The sequence below is a fragment of the Symphodus melops genome, assembly GCF_947650265.1.
Source record: "Symphodus melops genome assembly, chromosome: 18".
Lineage (NCBI taxonomy): Eukaryota > Metazoa > Chordata > Actinopteri > Labriformes > Labridae > Symphodus > Symphodus melops.
The window spans coordinates 13,514,599-13,541,902 of record NC_136708.1 but is presented as its reverse complement, the minus strand read 5'-3'; the positions used below and the strand labels follow the sequence as shown (position 1 = coordinate 13,541,902).

The 27,304-nt window shown below is 43.4% G+C and overlaps 1 protein-coding gene across 1 annotated transcript; it reads left to right on the top strand.

Moving 5' to 3' along the window:
* Positions 1 to 31: 31 nt before the first annotated feature.
* On the top strand, positions 32 to 27,304 carry pum1 (pumilio RNA-binding family member 1). The gene is given in 25 exon segments (XM_079368338.1): positions 32 to 167; positions 169 to 224; positions 6,445 to 6,466; positions 6,468 to 6,617; positions 9,550 to 9,672; positions 10,151 to 10,219; positions 12,426 to 12,531; positions 12,968 to 13,161; positions 13,368 to 13,540; positions 13,633 to 13,897; positions 13,982 to 14,075; positions 14,696 to 14,794; positions 14,909 to 15,051; positions 15,494 to 15,632; positions 15,844 to 15,978; positions 16,331 to 16,630; positions 17,164 to 17,397; positions 18,770 to 19,040; positions 20,329 to 20,458; positions 20,667 to 20,801; positions 21,551 to 21,688; positions 22,416 to 22,541; positions 22,767 to 22,888; positions 23,030 to 23,222; positions 25,597 to 27,304. Coding segments are annotated over 25 exon segments (3,606 nt in total). The 5' UTR covers positions 32 to 110; the 3' UTR covers positions 25,729 to 27,304.

The following is a 27,304-nucleotide window of genomic DNA, read 5'->3' as shown; positions in this document are numbered from 1 at the left end:
CCTCAATACAAACAACCCAGAGACATAACAAAGAGACCCGTCCGTTACGACCCTCCCTCCCCTCCCGGTTGGCGCAATGAACCGCACGCTCTCTCTCATCCCTTCCCGTCATGCAGCGCTCTTGCCTTGCTCCTCCGTCGAGCCGCCATGTTGTCGGAGTGAAAGCACTGGGGTGTCAGAGAGAAACTGGGGCCGAAATCCGCGACCATCCACCCTCTCCGCCGGTGAGTATCAACTCACACCCAATCGTGACACCTCGGGACGTTGTTTATTCGTGCAAAGGGGCAGGTATTGTGAGTATGGCGACTCCGAGATGGGGGGGATACAGAGGTGTATTTGGTGAAGCTGTAACGGCTACCTCCCTTTCTGCTGGTTGCCTCCTTCCTCTCCTTGTGTCGGTCTTCCGCTCTAGACAGCTCTCGGGCCTTTGTTAGCATCCGCGTCACGGGAACCTGTGGGGCTGCAAGGCTGGCAGACAGGTAGAGACCCCCCGGGTTTGTGTTAATTAGAAGAATATGGTGTCGGGGTGTGAAGGGGGGGGGACACTGCGGCTGTTTAAACAATGTGTGGAGCCCGTGTTTGGTCACCGGTTCTCCCGGGCTGAGCTTGTGTCGGGAGGCCGTGTTATTGTTGGTAGACATGGACAGTGAACCCTCCCATAACAGACCCGACACTGCTTTGAGTGAACACGGATGCATTTAAATGAAACCCCGGGTGAGTTCTTCTCACGGAGCTTAAACATGTTATCTTTTGGTTTTGATGTGTCATGTCTGCAAGGAGGGAGATCTTTGGTCTGTGTGTTGAGACACCTAACGTTGTCTCATGCTAGCTGCAGGTTTGCTTGCTCGTATTGTCACACCCCTGTCTGTGCCCGGTATGCGGTGGATCGATCTCCGGTATTGAATAATGATTAACCCAGTTAGATTACAGAGCACAGAGCCTGTTTCCGTGCGCTCAGTCAAACTTGTAGCAGAACAGGTCGTGTGCATGGGGATCGGCCGTGGTGTTGTGGATTTCCGGGTCTTTTCTCTCCCTGATCTAAGAGCAGTAATAAAGAGCTAACATTTCCTCGTATGAAGAGTGGAGCAGGGAAACAAACACATGAGTACATGTGCGAATGATCACTTGGCAGGCAATTTCTTTTGAATCTTCTGGGACTGTTCAGCCGGCCTGTAAGAAGGCGTGTGTTGCACATTAGTTTTAGCAGACTGAAGAGAAAGCTGCATACTTTGGATGATGTCAAACATGCAGACAGAAGCCGACAAACTTAATTACTGTGTGTGTATATATATGTATATGGCTCAGGGTGAAAATAAATGCTTTTAATTTCCTTGCAGCCGGTAGGAACACTAATGTGAAAATTGGCAATTTGGATAGAGATTAGAGTTTGTTGAATAAATGGAGGTTGTCAAATAGAAATGTTATCCCTCTGACTGATGGAAATCATTGAGGGGGTTTTATCCAACATCGACCATGACCAACTATCGGTCCACACACATTCTACATGTTGTGTTTATTATTGGTAAAGATGACAATCTGCATACCACCTTTCAACCAGGATTAAATGGCAGCGCCCCTCCAAACTTTTTAAAATTTCCTTCCCCAGTTTGTCTCCATCTTTTGGTAAGCAATATCAGTAACAATCGTTGTCAAAACTTTCAAACATGATTTGAAAATTGCTCGTTTATACAATTAACTTAGTTGACACTGATCACAATAATTTTTATATGCCAAGTTTGTGGGCACAAACAAGGAATTTGTCTCTTTTTTTCACATTGCTGTCAATGTACAGATACAATCACTAAAACATGCATGCCTATGGATACATATAACATAGTAATTATATTATATAATATTAAAAACAATAACGCTTTTATGACAGAATACAATGGTGTAATGTAGAGTCTGAAGGTCCTGACACAGCAAGGAGGCTGTCACCCGTTGGTAAGCGTTCCTCGTACTAGTTTTTGCGGTGTGTCCAGCTCCGTTGCCGCCCGTCTGCCCCGTTTGGCCTTTTTTTTTTTTTTGGCCAATTCCACATGTTGAATCGATTTCTGCAGTCGCTGGCTCGGTTAGGGGTAGGAGTCTCTGCGATTGGCTGTTCAGCTAAGCGAAACAAGAGAGACGTGCACAAGAAGAAAAATGAAAGCAGAATTCTCGATTACAACTACCTAGATACTGTATGACGAGTGGTGAGTGACAGCAGTGAGTTTACTGTATCACAACAAAGGTTTATTTATCCGCATTCTTCCTCGTCCCGTCCCGGTTTCAGCCGATTAGAGACTACCGCCCCCTGCTGGTTATTGCCTCTCACGCACGCACAGAATGTTACGCACCATCGGCGGGGTGTTCTAGTGCAACTTTTTGGTCGAAGCCATAAGCGGCTTTTGTCTCCACTCGTGCCGTCTGCTTGGCGTGTCAGGGCCTTAATTGGTCAGGTTGGCGTATAAATAAAAGGTTGTAGATCGCTCCTGGAGAGAAGCCTGTTCATATTTGTCGTTAAGTTTGTGTTGTTAATCTGTACATAATTCTGTTCATTAGAAACGGGACAGATCCAAACTAATATTGGTAATATTTGTGTAGTTTATGCACCGTGTATCAGACTGTCGGCGTTGACCCATGTCGCTGATAAAGAAAGATCTTGGGGGAAACAGTTGTTTGCTGCTACGTTTGTTTGTGCAGCCTGCACAAAGTTCAAAAACATGTCTTTGGTCGGTTCAATTATTTATACATTTTTAATTCATAATTTCTTGGCTCCTTCAGTAAGAAATGCTATGCTAGCAGTACACAATACCACGAACAACAACACTATTCATTATGATTAAAAAATATCAATCAGTGGGGCCGGTGGCGCAGTGGTCTCCATGTACGGTGGCACAGTCCTCGTGCGGGCGGCCCCGGCTCACGTCCGGCCTGTGGCAGACCTTCCCGCATGTGTCTCCCCACTCTCTCTCCCACCTTCCCACTCTATCCACTTTCCTCTACAATAAAGGCTAAAAACCCCGAAAACAAAACTTTAAAAAAAAAATCAATCAGTATTGGTTGAAATGTATCAGATCAGAATTGAAACAGTGGATCAGAGACTCTCTACTCACTTCTGCCTACTGATGTCTCTGAATACTGCCATCAAATTCAGAGACGAATCACAATGTAGCACCTTAAGGGAGCACAAAGTTACTATTCTTTCATTAATGTCAGGACGTATTGCAGGACTTTCCTATTAAACTGCATTTGTTTTTGTTTAGATGAGCTTAATATGCAGGCAGCTTACTGATGTAGTACGGCGTGGACATATTAGGCCTAACAGTGTGTCTTCTACTGTGTCCGCTAGCAGACAAGTGCAGTTGTGTCTTACCTGCACTTTGAAAACGGGGACGGGATTGTGAGTAATATGCAGATTAGTGTCTGAAATGAAACTGAGGAAATGTGAATGTCTGTGGCCTGTGTTACCTCACTTCAAACACACACAGGAGTAAAGGGGAATGTTTCCAGTACATCGCGCTGACTGCAGAAAGCTTTACTGTAAAATCACCCGTCTACTTTGCTGGTTCATTTCTCTAGTTTACATCAGGAACTTGTGATTCTCCTGTTCAGATTGGTCATTTCGCTGGTTTACACACCACATGAGTCATATTCATGCTGTCCCTTATGTGGCTGTAACCTCCAAACTTTGTGAGGAACTTTGGGCTCTTTAGGGGGATTAAACTAATTAGGGTTTATACATTCAAAATAGGCCCAGACGTTACATCAGTTCTTTTCACAAACGAACAGTTGGCTCACTAAACCATCTTTTTTTTTTTCTGTAAGTGAGACTGCACTTATCTATAATAGTTTAGAATACAACTGGCTATGATCTAACATCCTTTTCTTTTTTTTTTTTTATTATGTTTTTCTAACATCCTTTTCAATTCAGAAAAAATCACTCCAAAAAAAAAAAAAAAAATCCTACTTGATAAATGTTTCACACTCAGATTTCATAGAAGCTGGTCTATCGGGCTTCACACTTGAAGAAAACTCCAGAGAATTTCAGGATCATCCGTGTTTGCGAACACAAACGACCACGTTTTTTTTCTGACTTAAGCCAGAGTTTCTCCTACCTGACCCGTGATGTCAGTGAGAACGCAGCAGGATATTGTCTGGAAAGTTCACCTCCCGCGCGTGGGAGACGGTGGTTACGTGTACATCCTGTGCCGGGTGCAGACGACGATCTGCGTTCATGTGATTAAATGGCTGCCTCCATTTTTTTTCTGTTGTGTTCTCCGCTCTTTAGTTGATACTGATTTTCCATTGAACTTTACGAAGCATTGATGGAAAGGCACTTTTTTTTGCAGTCTCTGTTTCTTTTACACCATCCTGCAAAGTCTAGACCAGCAGTCAGAATGTGCGGACCATCTTGAAAACTCTGCCATTTGTCGGTGTTGAAAATTATAGTTCTGAAACTTGCCAGATGAGCCTCAATAAATTTGCCACCCAACTGACTGAACTATTTCATGAAGTGGGATAAATTAAAACCTATGTTTCATTGTTCGACCAACACAAACGCATCTAAACACACGGATGTCACACCAAAACAAAACTGGATATTTTTGTCACATGGAGATGTTAACACACATCGGGGACTATACAGTTACTGAGTCGCACAGATATTCATGACACAAAGGAAATGAGGAGCCTGCTAACCTTCTGAGCAGGTGTCTCAGGAGCCACAGACGCTGGCCCCACACCGCCACCTGACACTGATGCAAAACTCAGCTATGTACGTCTCACCATCAGGATACAGAGAAAGTGAAACGGTGCAGGGAGCAAACTTTTCTCCTCATTATTTAAAAATGGCTTTTAATGTGAGTTTTTCCTCCTTGAACATTTTTTAAATTAAGTTTTTTATTCGCTGTATGTTTCATCGTATTTACAATCAGTCTCTGTGATTCCTTCGTGAGGACGTGCTTTGGAGACGCTGGCCTCAGAGTTGGCATCTAATTCCCGAGAATAGAAACACCTAATAAATGCCCCAGTAACACACACCTGAATTTCAGTCAGTGAAATCTCTCGTCTTACATCGTTATTCGGCCCATAGGCTGCAGCATGTGGTGTCTTTATAGTCATTTGAATAGTTTTTAATAGGAGGTCAAGGCGGGCCAGATAACACGTGCAGTTGCGCTCAGTTTTAGGTTAACGAGGATGTGTAAAGGAAAGGTGCGCTCGAAGAGGCGTGCTTACTGTTAAGTACTTCACTTTACTTTCAATTTTGAGAGTACGCCATTGGTCAATAAAGAAGCTGCACAGTCTTTTGTTGAGCTCTATCTTTGAGTATTTGGTTGGGCCTAAAGTGGTCAAATGAAAGCAGCCCATAGAGACAGAATGCAAGGAAGCCCCGCCCACACCAGAGGAAAAACAATTTGTGGTGGTCAATTTCTTTTGTCTATTAAAGGTTCCCCAGTGTCACTTTTTACCAAAACAAAGGTTTTAATAGACATGAGACGTGTGTGGCATGAGCAGGACGATGGGAACACCACCTGCTGGAAAGGCATTTCGTTTATCTTTGTAACTTCAATTTCTTCCTCCAAAGGGATTTCATCATAGTGGTGAGCTTTAAAGAGTTAAACTTGTGATCATTCAAAGGGAACCTTCCCCATGAAATAAAAGCAGACAACAGTGAACAAATGATAAAAAAAAAATCATGTTTGTAAATACACCTCTTTGTTTTTAATAAAAACATCCTTAGGAGTGTTGTGATGTTTTTAGCTAGCTAAAGGCAGTTTGTTAGCGTTGTGATTGTAGCATCAGCCACTTTTTCTGCTCCAAAAATGACAGGACTATCAGATGTACTGACATGATATGACATCATGTGGCTGTTTTTTTTTTTATTAACAGAGAAATAAGCTCTGGCTTTGAACTTTCATCACTTTCCTCCCCATCAGTTGGTCGCGATCAGAGGGCCGATGATTAGCTGTCATTGCAGTCTTCACTCATGTTGGACTGCAGAACATGAACCATAATAATATTATTTAAATTGATGTCAAAAGTAGTTCATACAGTAGGAGCACATTGGCTAAAAGCTTCAGAAGTTGTCAGGTCATGTGCTGCACCTCTTTCACTGGATTGATGTAGTTACAGTGTTGAACCTTCAGTTAGCAGATTAGTCGTAGCACTTTAACCTTAACGGCCCTGTTATTATAAATCATAGAAAGGCATCCAGTCCTTATTTGAACTGATGTAGACTATGTAATTTAGTATTATTTTGTAGGCTGTACTTTGCACTGCTGTTGATTTGTGGTTTTTGTTTTACCACAGCCTTAAAGGCAATTTTCTTTAATTAGTAAAAAATAATTGTTAGACATTTTTTACAATTGTTTTATTGTTTTTCTTGTCAATCACTTTCTTTTTCTATTGCTTTTTATGTGACATTTGTGTTGTTGTTGTTTTGTTTTGTTTTTGTCTGGACAGGCTGTGGTGGAATGAGCAGTGTGTGTGTGTTGAAGAGGAAAGCAGTGCTCTGGCAGGATTCATTCAGCCCCCACCATAGAACTACATCTCCCAGCATGCCCGTGGTGCTGAGCAGCGGAGGACATGCCCCTCCAACTGGGCAAACCCCTCAGGCCACACCCCCCAGCCAGCAGGTAAAAACCCCACGACACCTCGATGCACTTCATTCAATGAACAGTCGTGTCTTTGACGCGTTGGAGTCCAACAAACTGCAGCAAATCCACCTCACCAGTCCCATACAGAACAATACACTGTGAATAACACACCGAGTTCTCTCGCTTATATAATTATGAGGTGGCCGCTATCAGAAAGTCTAGTATAGCCACCCAGCTCTCGTCAAGTTCTGGTCGTTTCCTAAAGACAGCACGGGGTGAACTGTTCATTTTTAGCTGTCATTCCAGCGTTAACCTCTCGATCACATTCAAGTCAAAGAAAACTGTGGACAGAAGAGACGCTGTAGGCAAGGGTCTGCCCATGTTTAATAATACCTCTTAAAAAATCTCTGCCAGGTTCTCGCCAACAGGTCATGTAAACAGATGAACACTTTCTGAAGTGATTCCCAGGTCCGGGGGTGTTACTAAGAAAGCACGTCTGTAGTGGATCAACTCGCAAAGCTGATGTCTGCAAGTTTAATAAAAGTATCAAAAGTGAATCTCCCACTTAGTGGTACAACTTCAAAATCCTATCACTGTATGTTCTTGTGTTGCTTTTTGTGGTGACCGTGTTACATCGCAGTATTGCAGTATTGAAAGCGTTTGAATACTCTCCAAGCCCTCTTTAAAGCAGCCTGTGATGTGACACTGATCTCATTTCAGTGCATGAGAGCAGAGAAATATGTTGTTAAGTTGCTAATACAGCTCTTACCAATTAACATTGTACTAACAGACTTCAATGCAGAGGATTTGTCGGGGAAAAAAAACCCAAAACAAGTTCATTAATGAACTAACTCGGTGTTAGCGAAGTTACAGTACGGGATTTTTCAACAACACTGTAGGGAGTAAGCGTACAGCTGCTCCTTTGACCATGAGTCAGAGTCACAAATCACTGTTTCATTTTATTTAGCTGCTGCTGTGGTAGGTTGGCTGAGCAATCACTGTTGCCTTGTGTGTGCACTACAACCAAAGGCATGTATTCAAACAGACAATGACCGTATGCTGAAAGTCTGGGTGGCGGTAGAACGTCCTCCAGGGGCCTGTGTGGACTCCACCTCTCTTTAAGGTGAGAGTCCAGAACTAGGCTCTGTTTTCCATTGACGTCATCATTAGACTCCCATGTGAGTGATGACACTTTAAATCTGCCACAGTGTGAAATTTGACATTCATGCAGGAAGTACTGGACATTTTTATTCAAATGAAACGAGTTTCCCCTCAAATACAGTTCTTCTCTTTTCTCTCGTTTAAAATGTTCTGTTGAGGACCTCTGGTCAATTTTTATTTAAAAACGTGGTTTTCACTGTTGAAAAGAAGACTTTAGCTTTAATGTTTATGCTGAACTCAATTTAGAATTTGGCAAATAGTTTCTTAACTAAAGTTGATAAGGGACAGTTTCAGGAATTGCTGGATTGAAAAAGTATCAACACGACTGTCCAATCACGTTTCATGAAGGAATGTGTCACTGCCCGCACGTCGCCGTCAAGTCTGTGTGCTCCGCTCTTTGAGTGTGCAGCTGTTTAAGGTTCATTTTCTAAAGACAGACTTGTCCTTCAAGCTGCCCTACACACTGTAAACAAAGTAAAATGTTACTCTTAACACGCCTAAACCGAGCATCATCTTCTCCTACAGCTTGCTCTAGTTGACAATATTCCCTCAAAGATGGTCAGTAGAATTATCTTAAATTTAGACTTATAAAAAATGAAAGCGTCTCGATCGTCCCTCATGAGGCTTCAGTCTGATGGTGACTGTGTCTGCAGAGTTCCTCTGACTCTGTCCGGATGTTTTAGCTGACCCTGAGACGTTGGTGGGCTGGAGGTGGATGCGTTTCCCCGAGCCAATGACTGCACAGAGGGGACAATCTCCCCCTGCTCTGTATTTGTTGCAATTTTCCTTCATTTTTTCAAGAAGCATGTGATACTGTACATGGGCTGGCTCTCAAGAGAATAGATTGATGCAACATATCACGTTACACTAAACTTCTAAGACTTCTAATGTCTTCGTCGTTAAGTGATGATGGTTACTGCTGATGTTGTTCTGCACCCTTTTTAGCTTCGCAAGCTGCAGAAGTTGTAATAACGTGATCATTAATTAAACTTCCTTTTTTTTTTTTATAAGGGACTCGTGTTGTTTGGGCAGATTTGTCGTGTACTGCATACACAAAAAGACCTGCGTGTGTAACCTTTTTTATTTATTTTTTACTTTGTATCTTTCTATTATGGTGCAAGGACAACTTTAAGAAGTGTGAGTGCGCTTTTAGATGCAACCCACATGTTTCGATAACAAAGTGCAGTGATGGAGAATATCATGTCTGTGCTTCAGTTAGCTGTAACATCTAGGCATTTTAGGGGAAACCAGTTTTACTACTAACACTGGTTAAAAACACAACTATGAGCGAATCAGAAAGGCTCTGGTACTCTGGGAATGACTTTCAGACCAAACCTTCGGGGGTCTGATCTGAATGGAGCATCCAGCAGCATCACAGGAGGATTTTGATCAGTTTAGATTTTATTTTATTTTCTTCCTTTTTTTTGTATTTGGCTGTTTTCTTTTACATGTATTTAAACAGAATGCTGAAGTTTGTAAGTATGTTTGGGAAAAAAACAAAACTATTTATTGATAAAATAAAAATAGTTTGGGTAGTTTCTCAGACACACTTTCCTTGTCACTGGGCTTTCAGGCTAATAATCGTGTGTGTGTGTGTGTGTGTGTGTGTGTGTGTGTGTGTGTGTGTGTGTGTGTGTGTGTGTGTGTGTGTGTGTGTGTGTGTGTGTGTGTGTGTGTGTGTGTGTGTGTGTGTGTGTGTGTGTGTGTGTGTGTGTGTGTGTGTGTGTGTGTGTGTGTGTGTGTGTGTGTGTGTGTGTGTGTGTGTGTGTGTGTGTGTGTGTGTGTGTGTGTGTGTGTGTGTGTGACTCAGGGTGTGGCGGGTGCTGGACGTTCTCAGGACGATGCCATGGTCGACTATTTCTTCCAGCGGCAGCATGGAGAACAACCAGGCAAACACCGATGGCCCACTGGAGACAACATCCATGACAGCCAGGTGTGTGTGTGCATGCACGTTTGTTAACATGTACATGTACATATGCATTGCACAAGTGACTGCATACTATTGCAGCACTGGTACTCTTATTGTATAATGTCACGCACTGCTGTGTGCTTGTACAAAGTTCACGGGAACATTTTGTACATAGAAAACGTTCTTGAAATAAACTCTTATGTAACCACAACATAATGCTCCAAAATATGAACGTAAAATAGACACTAAATATTGTGTTGCTGACTTGGGAAAGCACGGAGGTTCATGAAAACAAACGTCCTTCATAGTTTTACAATAAAAGCATCAGAGGCCTTTTGATGGGAAAGAATCCTTACCTGTTGTTTACTGTTTCATTTAAAGCCAAATGATCTATGATGTTATTGCTAATTACCAGACACGAGTGTATGTGTTGGCGAAACTGCATGTTCGATGTGATTTGTCTTTGTTTCATGTCTGACTGCTCCCCCCTCTGTGTCTGCAGGTGCGATCCATGGACGAGCTGAACCATGACTTTCAGGCTCTGGCTCTGGAAGGACGCGCCATGGGAGAGGTGAGACGCTGTCGCTGGTGGTCACGTTCACGTGTTGTCTTAAATACCTCAGCTGACGGAAATAGCGCTCGGCTCGTTGTTTTTGATCCTCACACTATAGATTAAGCTCTTTAGGTCATAGAAGTTTGTAGTTTACCTGCCAGAGTTAATGGCCGCCTTGTATGTTGTCACTTTGGCACCTGAGCTGCAAAGATACGTCATGGATTACTCATGAAGTCAAACTTGAATAACAGGAAGTCCAGGAAAAAGAGATGGCGTGGTTGATTATTGTAAGGCCTCAAAGTATTTTGGCGTTGAGATGGCGTCGTTTTCTTGACAGAAAAACTCTGAATGGTGAGATGAAACTCAACAGAGAAGCTCTGGACTGACTCATGGCCTTTATCCAACACAGTCAAGTCATTTTGTTAATGTTGGATCTGTGCAGAAAAATGTGTGTTGTTTTTTGAACATAATACTGCTGTTTGTCCTTTTATAACTCAAATAGATAGAACATGATAAAACATCCATGGCATCTACGTCTATGGCCTTTATCTTGATACAAAGATTGCTGATGGTTTAAACTGATTCTGAACAAGTTACCATGTAACTGATGGTGATTTTATCCTGTGACTTTAAGATAAAACTCACAGATCAAAAAACAAGCTGATTGGAGTAAAGTTCTGACATCACAAAGTATCTCTGTACAGCTCTTATTCTGAGATTGAGATGTGATAGTTATGCCACTCTATCAACAGAACTCGTTACATCAGTAATCAGTTGATCTTTGCTGTTCTTAAAGCTATACAATGTTGAGCCAGATTCTGCATGAGATTAATGATGGCTGCCAGCTGTTTTACAAAAGCAAAGCAGAGCTGATGTAAAGGAACTAGCAGACAGTGCGGCGCTCGTCAAACATTTCAGCATGTGCATAAAAAAAGATGTTCAACTCGTGTTCATGTGGAGGAAGTATTCTCGGCCTGAAAATGATGTGTATGATCCCTGTTGCACTGAAGTCCCATTGATCCTCTGTACCAGCTCATACACTACGCAATTCAACTTACTTTTTTAAAGAGTCAAAACCTGACTCGTGATGAACAGCCATCTGTGGAAACTGTGAGATAGATTGAAGAAATGTTGAAGTGGGAGTTACTGGAAGAAGGGGGAGCAATATGCCACGGTTTTCTTTCAATGCGTGATTATTATCTCACTATGTTCAAAAAGTAGTGCAACAGTACAGGTGTGGGAGCCAGCACAGGTTGCGATCAGCTTGTAATATGTAGTAAATGGAAGAGAATCGCATGCTGTGGGTGACGGTGGCGGCTGTACAACGTGGGCACTCGTAGTGATGACAGCATTAAATACTGGTATATTGGTCGCACTCGTGTTTAAAACGCAGCGCACACACACAGCTCTGTTTGTTGGAGCTCTGACTTTAAAGCTGCAGACTCATAACATCACTGACTTCAAGTTCCTGATTGATTGTTGTAAGCAGCCACCAGCTGATCCTCGCATGATAACTGCAGGCTCTCCACGGTGAGGAGAAACTGAGGAAAGTCGAAGGAGCGTTTGACACAAAGTAACCACAGAACGCTTTCTGACGCCTTGCTGCGGGAATGTTTTTCCATATATTGTGGCCTGAACCGTAAGGGGGTGATCAGAACAAATCAGCTGGGTCTGTAGCGCCTCTAAAAGATGGAGGAAAGAAGGGGAAACACTGAACTATCAGAATCAGTGTTGAGATGGGGAAGATATATTTTAAAGTGAAACGACATATGCAAAGAAAGACAAAAGAACTACTGATGAAAAGCTCGAGTTTCTCAGTCTTCACCCAAAAACTTAGAACTAAGGTTAAACATAGAAATTGAAAATTGTTGCTATTTCAGGATAAAAATCGGAGTTATGTCCTCCTAAAGACCGGCTTTGATTGTGGTCGTGTATTATGTTTTTGAGTCATTCAACCAGTTCGAATGGCTTTGTTTGTTTGGAGTGCAGTTAGGGGTCAAAGTACTTCCTTTGATTATTGTCTGTCTCTTACTGGAAACTGCAGTGCTGACAGCTTAGCATTTAACCGGTAAAAAAAATCAAAAAACATGCTAAAGGTTGAGGTTTTGAAGTCTGTCCTGCTGGAAGGTTATTCAGTTAAACAAAATAATAATCTTAGGATATTTACTTGTAGTTTTCCCTTGTTTGTTGTATGTTCACATTTCTCCTTTCTGCGTCTCAACAGCAGCTGCTAACGGGTAAGAAGTTCTGGGAGACGGATGACTCTGGGAAGGATGGACCAAAAGGGATCTTTCTGGACCAGTGGAGGGACAGCGCCTGGGGGGCCTCAGGTATTTACTGGTGTCTCAGCTACAGATCAACAAACCAACAGCTCACACACTCTGCTGTTCAAAAAAGAATACATTCAGATTCCCGTCAAAATCAGAAGCTGGTGTCAGAATGATATCACACATATCAATACGGTGCAGCTATTTCTGTCGCCATGATGCCTGAAGAAGCTGTCTGGCTGCCCACTTTGATATCAGTTTATAACTGTGGAGAAAGTTATGCACAAGAGCTATTATATTAAATCTGTTTTAATAGTTGAAACATCTCTTGATATCTGCACGTTATCTGCATTTGGATGTGATGTAGAGCTGAACTTCGCTGCCCTCTGATATTAAACACAAGTTATGACGTGTGTTAGGTCACTTGTGCCTGAACAGTTTTTTTTTACGCCTCTGCACGAAAATGTTATTCATCTGTCCCTGCTTTCCCTCATGACAGATCACTCGGTGTCTCAGCCAATCATGGTGTCTCGTCGGCCCGGGCAGGGTTTCCACGGCGGGGGTGAAGTCGGGGTGGGCTCAGTTATGTCACCGCGCTCTGAGAGTGGAGGGTTAGGAGTCAGCATGGTGGAGTATGTCCTCTCCTCCTCGCCGGCTGACAAACTGGATTCCTGCCTCCGAAAAGGACCCTATGTGAGTCGGACCAGCAGTGTTTGTCACATTACTAATAATTTACTCACTGCCAGCCAATCACTATGGTGATGGAGGTTTGACTTATGTCCCTTTGTGCCTTGCACTTTCTTCCCCCCTTTTTAGTGTCCGTCACATTCAGGATATCAGCATCTCTCTGTTTGGTTGATCTCCGTAGTCATTTTATATTTCCTGTTCCTGTCCCACAGGGCCAGCGGGATGGAGAGGTCGAAGAAGAAAAGAGAGAAAAGCCGAAAGCAACATTTGAGGGAGAGAAACTGAAAGAGTTGACAGAAGGTGAAGCCGATGTCATCGGCGACGTAATCAACCCCAACGGGCTGCCGGTGCAGAACGGCCTTGACGTCGACGTCAAAGAGTTTGGGTAAGACTCAGTTTGAAGGAGACGGACTCCCAATTAAAAGTGCTCTATAAACAACTTTTTTTAAGATGTAGTCTTTACTCTCTTCCGTGCAGCCGTCCTCCAGGCAACATGCCAGCGCCCGGCCCCGAAAGCGACCTGCTTGGCGGTCCAGGTGGTGTAGGCCCCGAGGGCATGACACCCTTGGGAGGCGGTGGAGGCCCGAAACCTCCTGAGGACTTCTCTGGCGTGGATCAGGGTGGTGTCACCATGGACCACATGGAGTCAGTGATGGAGCCGCTCCAGTTTGACTACAACTCCCAGATGCAGATGGACTCTGCGCCCACTGTGGGTTTATTTGATTACGCCAACCAGCAGCAGGTAAAAAGCAGCAGACTCTGAGCTCATGGGCGCTCTAAAGGCTCTGGCGTTCGTGTTGCTCACCTGTCAATGTGCTGTTTGCAGCTGTTTCAGAGAAACAACGCCCTCGCAGTGCAGCAGCTCACAGCAGCACAACAGCAGCAGTATGCCTTGGCAGCAGCACAGCAGCCTCACATTGGTAAGAAAGTGTGTTGACTGTGCGTGTTTGGACGTGCGAGCACCTTCATGTCATCTTTTCTCTTCATTGGCTGAAGTTTGTTTTTTCTCTGAAAAAAAGTGACATAACGTTCATTCGCACGATTTTGCCACCGCCTTGTTCAGTACGGGAAGGATCACTACACGAAACATGCAACAGAGTTAAAGTGCAACCACATGATTTTCTGCAGAACTCTGTAATCTAAACTCTTAATGTGAGAGAATAAAGGTTACTTCTTAAACGTCAAAAACCCAAGTAAGACCAAATCTCTCCCATAAGTCCCGTAATTACATTGTATTTGCTGCACTTGTGACTCAGAGGCGATTGCAGTTTCTACTGTTTGATTTCAGAGCTTAACATCACAGAAGTTAGTAAAGACTTCATCAGGGCAAGTAATGCTGAACGAGCCTAAGTCTTACACATGTTGTGGTCATGCACTAACCTCAAACACATTCTGGAGAGAAGGATTTATTTATTAGTATCTGGACTCTTGATATTATTTGGTTATGTGTTGAAGCTTTATTGTCTGAATTTTTAATCAGTTCATGTTTTGTATTCTATGAAACCTTTTGCCCTGAGGACTCTTTCACTGTATTTTTCAGGTCTGGCCCCAGCATTTGTGCCCAATCCTTACATCATCAGTGCCGCTCCACCAGGGACAGACCCCTACGCAGCCGGACTCGCGGCAGCCGCTACGCTCGGTGCGTTAAAGGACGCCTGACATTTGTTCTAGAAACAGTTGGAAGGAGAAAGGCTCATTCACGTTTCCCGATGAGGAGCGATTGCTGTATTTAGCGTGTTTCTTTTGCGTCCAGGTCCAGCAGTGATGCCTCCCCAGTACTACGGCGTGACCCCCTGGGGGGTTTACCCCGCCAACCTCTTCCAGCAGCAGGCGGCTGCAGCCAACAACTCGGCCAATCAGCAGGCGGCAAACCAGGGCCAGCAGAACCAACAGCAGGTCAGTCAGCTGCTTGCCAAAGAGAGAAGCTAACAGGCAGACTGCCTCTGGCTCAGAATGCGTCTGTGTGAGTGCTTCCTATGTGCCAGTAGAAATGTGCATTTATTCTCACTGCTGCTCTCTTTAGATCTATAAGCAGAAAACTGCATAGCCTGGGGAGTTTATGAGCTAGTCAGCAGGAAACGTTTTGTACAAATGTTCTATCTCTTATTTACTTTTGCTTTGCTCATAAATTTAAGCGAACATAAGGAACACACGCTCATCCTGGCTCTTTTTATTACACACCGCTGTTTGTCTCTCCGTTGGTTGCCACATTGTTTTAGACATTAACTGTGGAGGAATTTGGACACACGGGCTCCTCGTCTGGTTCTCAAGACTGAACATGAGCACTGCATTTGTAATAATGTGCATGTTTGTAATTACATCACCTCTTTCTGTGAAGGTCATGCGTGCTGGAGGCAACCAGCGACCTTTGACCCCAAGCCAAGGTCAACAAAATCAGCAGAATGACCAGTTGGTTGCAGCAGCAGCGGTCAACTCAGCCCTTGCTTTTGGACAGGGGTTAGCAGCAGGTGTCCCTGGTTCGTATGAAAACTTGTTTCATTGCCTTAACAAACAATTTAAAATATTATCTTAAAGATTGTAGCAAAATGTCTCAATATATTTATGAATTTCCAAACACGATAAGATGTTTCAGAACTTACAACAAACCTTAGATACATGACAGAAGGCTTGTTTGAGTCAATAAAGGTACACTCTTAATTCCTTTGTTGCGGTTGATTTCTCTCTCAGGCTACCCAGTCCTGGCGCCTGCAGCCTACTACGATCAGACAGGGGCCCTTGTGGTTAACACCGGAGGCAGGAGTGGCCCTGTCCGCCTCATGGCCCCTGCTTCCGTCATCATATCTCCTTCTGCCGCACAAGCAGGTAAGACCGTTTTCCACGCACTCCAACTTTGTAAAGAAGTTTGGTCTGTCCTTGTTGTTCACCGCAGCCAACAGCACAAAGGAGGATGTCAGGCCTACATAACAACCTAAACCCAAGTATTGGAGATTTGATTTAGAGTCTCCCCAGAAGAAAAAATGTCTCCTTAAGAATATATGTGGTTGTCGTAGATAGATAGATGATAGATAGATACTTAATTGATCCCGAGGGAAATTCAAGATTCGTATGATGTTAATCAGTGTCGCTGTTTTTAATGATGACAATTCAGATTAAACTCTTTGATTTAAGAGAAAGACAATGTGTGAATTCTCTTCTACTGTTTTCCTTCCGTAAGTTGCAGCAGCAGCAGCTTCCGCAGGTGGTGCCAACGGAGGTCTCGGCGGCGGAGCCAACGGTCCGTTTCGTGCCATGACGTCCCAGCAGCCTCAGCAGCAGGGCGGCCCTGGCGGCGCTCTGGGAGGAAGCTCTTTCTACGGATCCTCCTCCCTCAGCTCCTCGTCCCAGAGCTCCTCTCTTTTCTCACAAGGCTCCGGTCAACCCGGACCCGGTTCAGCTTCTCTTGGCTTCAGCCAACCTGCCTCCTCCTCCCTTGGGGCCACACTTGGAGCCACGCTTGGTGGCTTTGGCACTGCAGGTAGTAACACACCTGTCCCCCAAAAACTCATGTTAGACAGTCTGTGTGTTATGATTTTTGCTCATTATTTTGGGCCAAGTTATGCAGCCAGTAATTTGACTTATTTAAATCTGAACAATGCTTTTCAAGGATTTTAATTCTGTTCTCATTTTCAATCATATTCTTCCCACCTAAATTTCAAAAGTCTTTCCATCTGTATCGGACGCTTCTACTGTTAAACACTTGTTGGACTTGTTTTTCTATTACAGATTCCCTTTTTATGATTTAATATCGTCATCTTCAAGATCAGATCAATGCTGTTGTAGTTAATTGCTCTCACTTTGTGGTTTAGTTTCTTGGATAACGTTCTAACTTAAGTTGTACTGAGCCTAGTGATGTAGAGCCAGTTATGACATGAAGTACAATTACTGTTGCAGCTACTGGTGGAGGCTTTCATTTACCTGAGTTCAAAGGGTCGAACTAAAGATCAGTTAAAAACACATCAGCGTTCCTCTGAATGCCGTGGTCTCATTCACAGTTTTGTCTCCCTCTAGTGGCCAACTCGAGCGGCGGCAGCGGGTCCAGACGGGACTCCCTAACAGGCAACAATGAGCTGTACAAACGCACGCCCTCCAGTCTCGGTCATGGAGGTTTTTATAACGGCACCCTGGGCTTCAGTCCCTCCCCTGGCCCTGTGGGCATGCCCCTGCCCAACCAAGGCCCCTCTCACTCCCTAACACCCCCGCCCTCCCTGTCCAATCACAGCTCCTCGTCCAACCTCAATCTCGGTAAGTCTTTCTGAAGACGCCTATGTCATCGATTGTTTTAACTATTTTGTTCAGTAATGTTACATATGTAAACACATGATGCTTTTTAAATATCAATATATGAGTTTATGGTTTAATGACCAATTAAAACAAACTAGACTAAATTTGCATGAATGAAATGAATTGCATAATTTAATAGCAGCTTTCTAAACTAGGTTTGTTAACAGACATTGACTTCAACATGGTGGTAAAATAATTTATCAGGTTATTTAGATTATAGTTTAGGGCAAGAAAACAGTGTTTACTTTATATTCCTTCACCGCTTCAGGCAGCTTCTGTTTCACAAGACACCGCTTTAACGTCAACATGGACTTACAGGCTCCAGTGTTTCGCTTTGGACCTCGAGCAAATCTTTTTCACCATTAAAATTCACCTACGGTTTGTGTCAAAGTTAATGTAGCAGTGGATTACAATTATTAAATCTTCTCGACCAGACACTTCACAAAGTGAAAGAAGTGTGACAGTGCGACTTTGCAGAAGACAAATATAACGTGTAAGCACATTAAAGGAGCCATTATTGGTGCACTTATTTTCCCCATACGATCCTGTGAAAAGGAATGAACACAGATGAAAAGATCTTACAGAAACATGTCGTGTCATTTTAAAAGTTATGGCGCCAGTAATGATTCTCCGCAGCCAGATTGAATTTCAGAGCTTCGTAGTATTTAGTCATCTATGTTTTCCCAGGCAGAGGGCCAGGTCCATGGATTTGATTTATCACTACATTCTTAATACAATCCCACGATACAACCTACAACATCTTCAGAAGAAAAACAAAAAACCTTTATCCCCTCCTTTTGTCTAGTTTGTTTTAAAATGATAAGCTGTGTGTGTTTTGAGATGTTTTAAATTGTAAATGTGGACAAATTAAGGCTAATTTCTTTACAGCCCAACGCTGATGCTTACTAAATGTTTTTGTGTTTTGGAAGATTTCAAATGATTCTCTTACAGGGCGTGGTTACAGCGCATCATGCACAGTGGTTGTAGTCCTCCTCAGATACTGACAATTGAAACATTCTATATTTTTTTCTTGTCACTTAAAAGCACTTTAAAGATGAGTATCAATCTTTCTACTCTGGACCAGCTTATGACTTTAGATAGTGCTGCCATCCAGTGCTGCATTTCTATGAGGTGATATTCATGATGCTGTTTATTAACACTGCAGTGTCATCAATTAAAAGAATTAATCCAAGTTGACTCATGCAAGTAATCACTGCAGCATTATATTACATGCAGTGGATTATGAAAGAGAACTTATTTACATTTCCTCAGCTTTAGGTCAGAAGTTTTAGTTTCAGCTTTTGAACATTGTTAGTACTCTCTGTCCCCTCAGGAGGATTGACCAATGGCAGTGGGCGTTTCATCTCTGCGGCTCCAGGAGCAGAGGCCAAGTACCGCAGCGCCGCCAGCTCAGGCTCCTCCCTCTTTTCACCCAGCAGCCAGCTGTTCCCGTCCTCACGGCTACGCTACGGCATGTCAGATGTGATGCCGTCAGGCAGGAGCCGCTTGCTGGAGGACTTCAGGAACAACCGTTACCCCAACCTGCAGCTCAGAGACATCGCCGGCCACATCATGGAGTTCAGTCAGGACCAGCACGGCAGCAGGTACACACACAGGAAACAAAATACAGCTTTGTGTTCACGCATGCAGCTCACTTTGAAAGTTAGTCAGGGGTTTTGTGCATGTGTGAAAGCACCAAGAAGAATCTCTGAGTGGGAGAACAAAGGCCAAGAAGAAATCTGATGAATTGAGTCTGTTTTAAGTAAATCAAGTAGAAGTTCTACGGTGTAAATTTCAAATGACCTGTCTTGAAATTAGAATATCCATTCCTGATGCTTTAAAACACCTTCGTCCACAGCTGAGGATTTTACAGGATTTGTTTGAGTAGGTGATTGGCAGCAGCACTGGCACTGTTAAATAAATAAGATTGCTGCATTAGCTGATGACAAAACATCAGCCAGTGTGTTACACAACCTTGTTTTTGTGTATTGAAACATTTATAGATGTGGATCATAGCAGCAGAGAATTGTGTTTGAAAGGTGTACTCGGGGGAGATTTACAAGACATAACTTATAAACACATTATGACGTTGATGCAGCCAGGCGAGATTTTGTGACTTGAAGTCTCTTGGTCTCACATCCGACCTCTGGATCCTTTCCTGCATGGCTTCTCTCTCCTTATTTCTGTCTTCATTCACTTTCCTCTAAAATAAAGGGGGAAAAAGCCCACGTTCAATAATTACAGAAAACTACACCAGTGTGAAGTGCATGTCCTTCAAAGCAGGCGTCCCATGTTTTCAATGAACTGTTTAAATGTCCAAGCCCTTATATCCCACAGCCGTCTGTGATCATCTTCACTTCTGATCTCGAGAAGTGAATGTTTAAATGTTCAACTTTGGACTGCCATGTATCGAGAGGCAACGCACATGAACAGCCTTCAACGTTCTCACCCTCCTGTGGCTCCACGCTCGGCTTCTTCTCCCGTAGACTCCTCTGACGGGCTGCTTCTCACACTCATTCCTTCTCAGTCTCTTCAACATCCCTCCTGTTTTTTTTTGTTTTGTTTTTTTATCCCTGCTTCTTTTGCCTGACATCCATCACTTCCCCTCACAGGTTGCTCCTTCTCCCTCTTACCTCCTCTCTGAGCTGTGTCTGCTTTTGTCTGGCTGGTTCCTCAGGTTACAGATATAGGAGCAACTCCCTCTCTCTGTCTAAGCACATCACCGTCTCATGTGTTTTTCTTCATCCTCAAGTTTATCCAATATTCGTACATGCACTGTATATTCTTGTCAGGATCGAAGAGATCAGGCTGTATTCTTCCCCCTTTATGAGCGTATTAAGATAACTAACTCAGAGAAAGTAACATATATATTGTATTCCTTCTGTCCTAAAGGTTCATTCAGCTGAAATTAGAACGAGCCAGTTCAGCCGAGCGCCAGCTTGTCTTCAGTGAGATACTGCAGGCGGCCTACCAGCTCATGGTGGATGTCTTTGGTAATTACGTCATCCAGAAGTTCTTTGAGGTGTGTATGAAAAGCTGGTCAGCATTTTTAAAGAATTGAGTCAACGAGACTGAATTAAACTTATAGTCAACTCTGCTCCACTAACTTGTGTACTCTTATGTTGTGAGTGGCCTCAATAGATGTTTTCTGCAGGTGATATTGTCGTGGATTAACACATGGTTTAACTGTCTTATTTGTGTGTGTGTGTGTGTGTGTGTGTGTGTTTCAGTTTGGCAGCCTGGACCAGAAGCTAGCTCTGGCGGAGAGGATCCGGGGTCATGTGCTGTCTCTAGCCCTGCAGATGTACGGCTGCAGGGTCATTCAGAAAGCTCTGGAGTTCATCCCCTCCGATCAGCAGGTCATTGTAAGTATGGCGCTTCTCACTGACCTGTCTGCATGCACACACGACGGAAACAGACGGCACCTTTGCACCGTCATGATTGGACTTCTCCTGCCATAGCTCTGCTCTGAGTTTTAAATGGAACAGGTCCTTCAAAGTGCACTCATTTAAATTTAAAAGCATTTCTTTTCTCCATGTGCTCATAATGTAACTGTGAACGAGGCTGCTTTGCTCCTGCATCACTAATTTCTGTTTATATAACTCAATGCTACATTGATAAAGACGCGTGCTCCTCACGCTGAAACTGCATTTCTTGCCTACATTATAGTTTTTTTATGATCGAGCTGCCTCTTGAAGCAGCAGGTTCCTTGCGGGCTCTCTATCATCAACGATGAATGGAGCTAATGATCCCACTGTTTATATGCAAATGTTGTACTGCAGGTGTGAGGATAAATCAAGCCGGATGTCAACAGTAACGTTCTTAAATTCAGGGGTTTTGGGAAAACGTTAGTGTGTGTGTCAGAGTGAAATAGAGATCCATCTCCCCTTAATGGACCTCAATAGATTTCTCCAGGGCAGCTGTTCAAAGCCTGGTGTTATTTGTTGGCCTGTGAGCCATCATGAAAAATGAAGGAGCAACTGGAAAATGCTTTGGAGCAATATTTGCCTTTGACTGACTCCCAAAAAATGACAGGTCCCCTTCCATTTCTTCTTCTTCTTCTTCATCTCCTCTCACCTCTTCTTCCTGTTCTTTCTCCTCCTCGTCCCTGCAGAGCGAGATGGTGCGCGAGCTGGACGGCCACGTGCTGAAGTGCGTGAAGGACCAGAACGGAAACCACGTGGTGCAGAAGTGTATCGAGTGTGTCCAGCCTCACGCGTTGCACTTCATCATAGACGCCTTCAAGGGACAGGTGGGTCCCCTTCCCCCTCTGTGGACACACACACGCACGCACACACACGCACGCACACAATCTCATACTCGCACTTAAAATGTTTCCACTTTCAATCACTGAAGCCTGCCAGTGCTTGGCACACATCCATACACATACGTTTCAGTTGTGAGCAGACACACACACACACAGACACACACACACACACCGTTGCTTCCTTGAGGCAACAAGCATATTGTCACTGCCAAAGTGCATAGACAGACAAGTACTGAGTCCTTCCCAGGGACAGCATGCGTTGCCATGGCAACAGAAACCTCAGCCCAGTGGAAAACAGCCATTTTCTTTCCAGCAGCTAAATGTTACATTAGCATAAAGTGTTAAAAGAGATTTTTTTTTTTTTTTTCCTTCTGGATTCAAGGTGTCTGTCAGGATTTTCTGACTGTAAATCTCACTGTGTGTGTTTGTGTTCTGCCTGTCACACATTTGCATATTGAGTAGCTGTATGTTTTCTATCTGACGGCTCAGGTTTATTTGTGTGGGTGAAAGCACGTCATGTGCTCTCACCGTCCCTGCAGGGGTGGAGCTGGGTTAATCAGAATATAATTATTTGCTACTGTAATCCACGCAACGTTCTCGCCCCTTTTTAGTGTTTGAACAGAGATAAACTGGTGTTCAACTGTCTGAGCTCCAGGACCGCTCGGTGTGCACGTTGAATAAGTAAAGATGTGTAATTATGTGCGTCTCTCAGGTCTTTGCCCTCTCCACTCACCCTTACGGCTGCCGAGTCATCCAGCGCATTCTCGAACACTGCCTTCCTGAACAGACGCTGCCTATACTGGAAGAGCTCCATCAGCACACAGAGCAGCTAGTGCAGGTAACACACAAGACACACACACACACACACACACACACACACACACACATACAGACGAGCGATCACTGTCATCTTCCTTCTACCACCGTGTGACACATCACGTCAGCTTGAATAAAGCTTCTCTCAGTCCAGGTTTTTGATTGCGTGTGTGTGTGACGTGACGTCAGAGGCACCAGCTGCTCCCTCACGTTTTTCGTGAATGTGTCCGTGGTGTGTTTTATTTAGGACCAGTACGGCAATTATGTCATCCAGCACGTTTTGGAGCACGGCCGAGCCGAGGACAAGAGCAAGATTGTGGCTGAGATCAGAGGCAACGTTCTGGGACTCAGCCAGCACAAGTTTGCAAGGTAAACTCCAGGACAGACTGTCAAACACAAAGCTGCGATCTTATTTAGTGATTCTCCACAGTTGCAGCCCTTGTGTTTTTGGGTTTTTTTTCCTATTCCAAATCTGCGTTTGCACTCACCGTCCTTCCTTTCTTTTTCTAGTAACGTGGTGGAGAAGTGTGTGACCCACGCATCTCGAGCAGAGCGGGCAGTGCTGATAGATGAGGTGTGCAGCCTGACTGAGGGCCCCCACAGTGCCTTATACACCATGATGAAGGACCAGTACGCCAACTATGTGGTGCAGAAGATGATCGACGTGGCTGAGCCCACCCAGCGCAAGATCGTAATGCACAAGGTGAGCGGACACAAGAGGGTTTTCAAACGAGCTGCCTCAAAGTGACAAAAACGGGTCTCTGTTGAAAGCATACAGATGCCATGTCAATAAAAACGCATCATAGTTTTGATTAAAGGGTTGAGAACAATGAGATTTATTACAGGCTAAATGTTAACTCACCGGTCTTTCAGTGCTGTTGAAAGTTTTTATATTCTGAGAATGAACAAAAAGAAAGTCTTGTATAACATTTATTTTGAGATAATACCTGAATAATTACGTTTGTCCTACGTCCAGCAAACGGACGTGCGTGATCTCCTTGTACGAAACAAAACTGCTTCATTATGTTTTCTGTTCCCCAAAATGTTCTTTACTCATTTGTTAACTTTGCACATATTTTTACCTTCACATTGTATCGATATAAAGCCAAAAATGTTCACCGGAGTGTCCGAAGCAGTTGCTTTTGGAAACTAAAAACGACAGGAAAATTAAAGAAAAATCATTGATTTTAGAAGGCAGTCATCTCCTTCCCCTGTAAATGTGAAGGACACAGAAATGGAAATTGTACAGGAGTATAAGTATCTTGGTACAATAATTGGCAAAAAAACTGACATGGAACGCCAACACAAAGCTCAACAGCACCTCTAATTATTATTATTTATTTTTTTTTTAAAGGAAAGTTAGAAATGTTGATGTTGAAAACAATGCTGAAACTATTTTACAAAGTTTTATTGAAAGTGAGTTGACCTTTTATATTCAGTGTTGGGGAGGAGCACTGTCCGTACAGAATAAGAACAAAGTGTTTTTTAAACTAGGCAGCAAAATAACCGGGAAGCAAATGTGCTGCATTTCTGACTTGATAAAAAATTTAGCTAACAAGATCACAGCTGACCCTCTGCACCCGCTTTGGTCGGAGTATGAACTCTTGACTTCAGGGCGCAGGTACAGAATGCCCAGGATGAGGCCTCAAAGAGTCGTATATATCGTACCCAACAAGCTCTGATTTATACAGGATGTTCTTGGCACTCAGCACTTTATTTACCGTAAATTCCGGACTATAAGCCGCTACTTTTTTCTCACACTTCGAGCACTGCGGCTTCTACTCCGGTGCGGCTAATGCATGGATTTTTTATGGGGGACAATGAGCTTCTGCCGCAAAAACATTTGACTTCGTCACGTCGGATCTTAATATCAGTCATTTTGCGCTTCATGCTCGCACCCTCATGATGGAAAACACACGGAAAAATGCATATGATGTAGCTTTCAAGTTAAAGGCGATCGACCTGGCTGTCAAAGAAGCTAACAGAGCTGCTGCACGTTAAGATGACACTGACAGCGACAACAGAGACTGAGGAAGTGAGTAATGAAGTCATTCTGAGGCAGTGAATGGATGGACTTTTTCTTGTGAAATATATTACGGTCATCTTTTTCTTCAGCCGTGTTACAGACACCGTCGGCTAGGCTTCGTATTGTAACGGTTCATGTTGTAAAGTCAGTAGTTGATAATGTGTTCATAATTCCGATTATGTGGAGAGTCAGTGAATGCACCAGCGAGAACGTGTTGAGTGGCTGTATGAGAGAACGCTGGGGGAGAGAGTTGGATTGTTACGGCAAGTTATGTGTTGCTCTCTGCTGTAAACGGCGTGGTCACGGCCGACAGTGATCGGGTTATTAAGTTATTATTTGAACGCTCTCGTCGTCCTTTAACGTCCGTACGGACGCTACAGTATTTGCGGATGTTACCGGTAGCCTACGTCTGTGTAAATAGCTCTTGTTATAGCGTGGACACCTGCGGCTTATAATCAAGTGCGGCTTATATATGTACAAATACATTTATTTACTTATTTTTAGCCGGTGCGGCTTATATCCAGGTGCGCTCAATAGTACGGAATTTACGGTAACTTGTTACTGAACTCCCTCTTTTAGTCATGTGATGCTTTAGTGTGTTTTATGAGCTTTTATATTTTTTGTGCTGTCTTGTAAATGTTTGTTTGTATAGTGTTTTATGCTCTCGGTGCAAGACAAATTCCCATAGGGACAATAAAGGTTTCATTTATTTTCCCACAACTTCAGTGTTATTCTTTTAACATCAAGTGTGAGATCTTTGGTGAATTAGCTTTTTATCGACTAATAAGCACTAAACTTCTACATTTGTCTGAAAAGATAGATGAAACATCGACCCATCATCTAACCTTTTTCATCATGTCAATGGTTTCCTAGGCAACGGCACAGAGGCTGACACAATGACAAGTGCTAATTCATTTTCAATGAAACTTGTTTGTTGTTCACTGAAGAATGTGATGGAGGGCTAACTGTTCGGTGAGCCTGTTAGAAGTGTCGTCTTCCCATGATCCTTTTTTTAAGTGTTCAAAATGTTTGTTTCTTTGTCTCCGTGCAGATCCGGCCTCACATTTCCACCTTGAGAAAGTACACATATGGCAAACACATCTTAGCCAAGCTGGAAAAGTACTACATGAAGAACGGCGTTGACCTGGGTCCTCTCTGCGGCCCTCCTAATGGCATCATGTAAACTCCCATTCTCCAGCCCCTCCGACCTGAAATCACCTGATCTACTTTACCCTTCACCCTCTTCACCTTTCACCCCCCCTGCTCCTGTCTGACCCTTCAAAAGTCATTGCCCTTCCCCCCCCATCCCCTTTTATCCCTGCTCACTGAGGACTTTGAGTACCCGTCTTACCCCTGTTTCCACGGCAACCCTCCGGGAGGAGCCTGTTGCTACAGGCAGCCTTAGTTTTTTGTCTGAGTTTGTTGCCCCTCCCCCACCTGAGCCCCAGGCCTCGGAGCTCAGGAAGGGAAGGACGGCAAGGAGTGGATTGAGCTGAGACCTGCTCCACTCCCTCTTTTTTTGTTTGTCCTCTTTTTTTTTTTTCTTTCATTTCCTCTTTTCGATAAACTCACAAAAATCATTTCACCGTTTTGCTACTGCTGCACACACAATCCTGCTGTCCCCACCTCCCCCCCTCCTCCTCCCATCTTAGCTATTTACCACTATGAGATGGAACGAGTATTTAATTTGTCTGACTTCACAGAATCGTAGAAGAATACACGCACACGCGCCATCAGCTAACCAGCAGACAGATCATTTAGCATGGGAGATTCGTTTTCTGGTCTTGCTTCTATAAATATAACGTGTATACTTGGTGTAGACCTTTGCATATATATATAAATATATATATAAAACTTTGTAGTTTTTCTGGTTTTTGATGTTGAATCTGTATCTATAATGTATCCTAGTAGTGACCACATACTTCTGACTGTATAATTGTACATTTGTAAACCCTTGTAATGTAAAAGTGCTTTACCACCCTTTTTGGTATGAGAAGAAAAAAAGCTCACTCTGGAAAAAAAAAATCTTACAAAAAAACCCTGTGCATTTCAGTGTATATTCTCACCTCCTTGGTTGTGACATATGAGTTGTTGTATATTGTAAATTGTAATATCAAATTTTTGTTTGAAAAGCCCTTTCTATACAGCGTAGTACTTGTACAAAGATTCGCCACGCTTGGTTTTATCTTTATCTTGTCACTGCTTAACTTAAGACGTCGATCTCCCACTGAATCCCAATTGGACACGTTCTGTTAGAATTAGTGGTGTCTTTTGGTTTTTGTTGAAGGTTCTTTCTTTTCTTTTTTTTGACCTTTTTTTAAGATCTTTTTATAGGAATGCTTTACCCCATGAAATGTCATGTTTATGGGTATGCTGGCTGGGTGGGAGAAATAACTTTTACTCATTTAAACCCTTCAATTACCAATGACTGTTTTCAGAGGGGTAAACCCACAGATTGTACAGAGGAGATATTTTGTGTTTTTTGGCATTTCTCTAGTGCTGTAAGTGCTGTATCATACTGTCTATGTCCTTTTGGGTGAGAGAGGCAGCCTGCCACAGCGCAGGGTGTACATTTGGAGCAGCCTTGTGTATATTTACTACGAGCACACCTGTAACCATATGTGTATAGTTAACAGAACCTGTGTATGCTTATTGCCTGGGCAACTATTTTTTGTAACTCCTGTTGTAGATTGTCTCTAAACAATTGTGTGATCTTTATTTTGAAAACCAAACTGAACAAAAAAACTTTGAAAATTTAA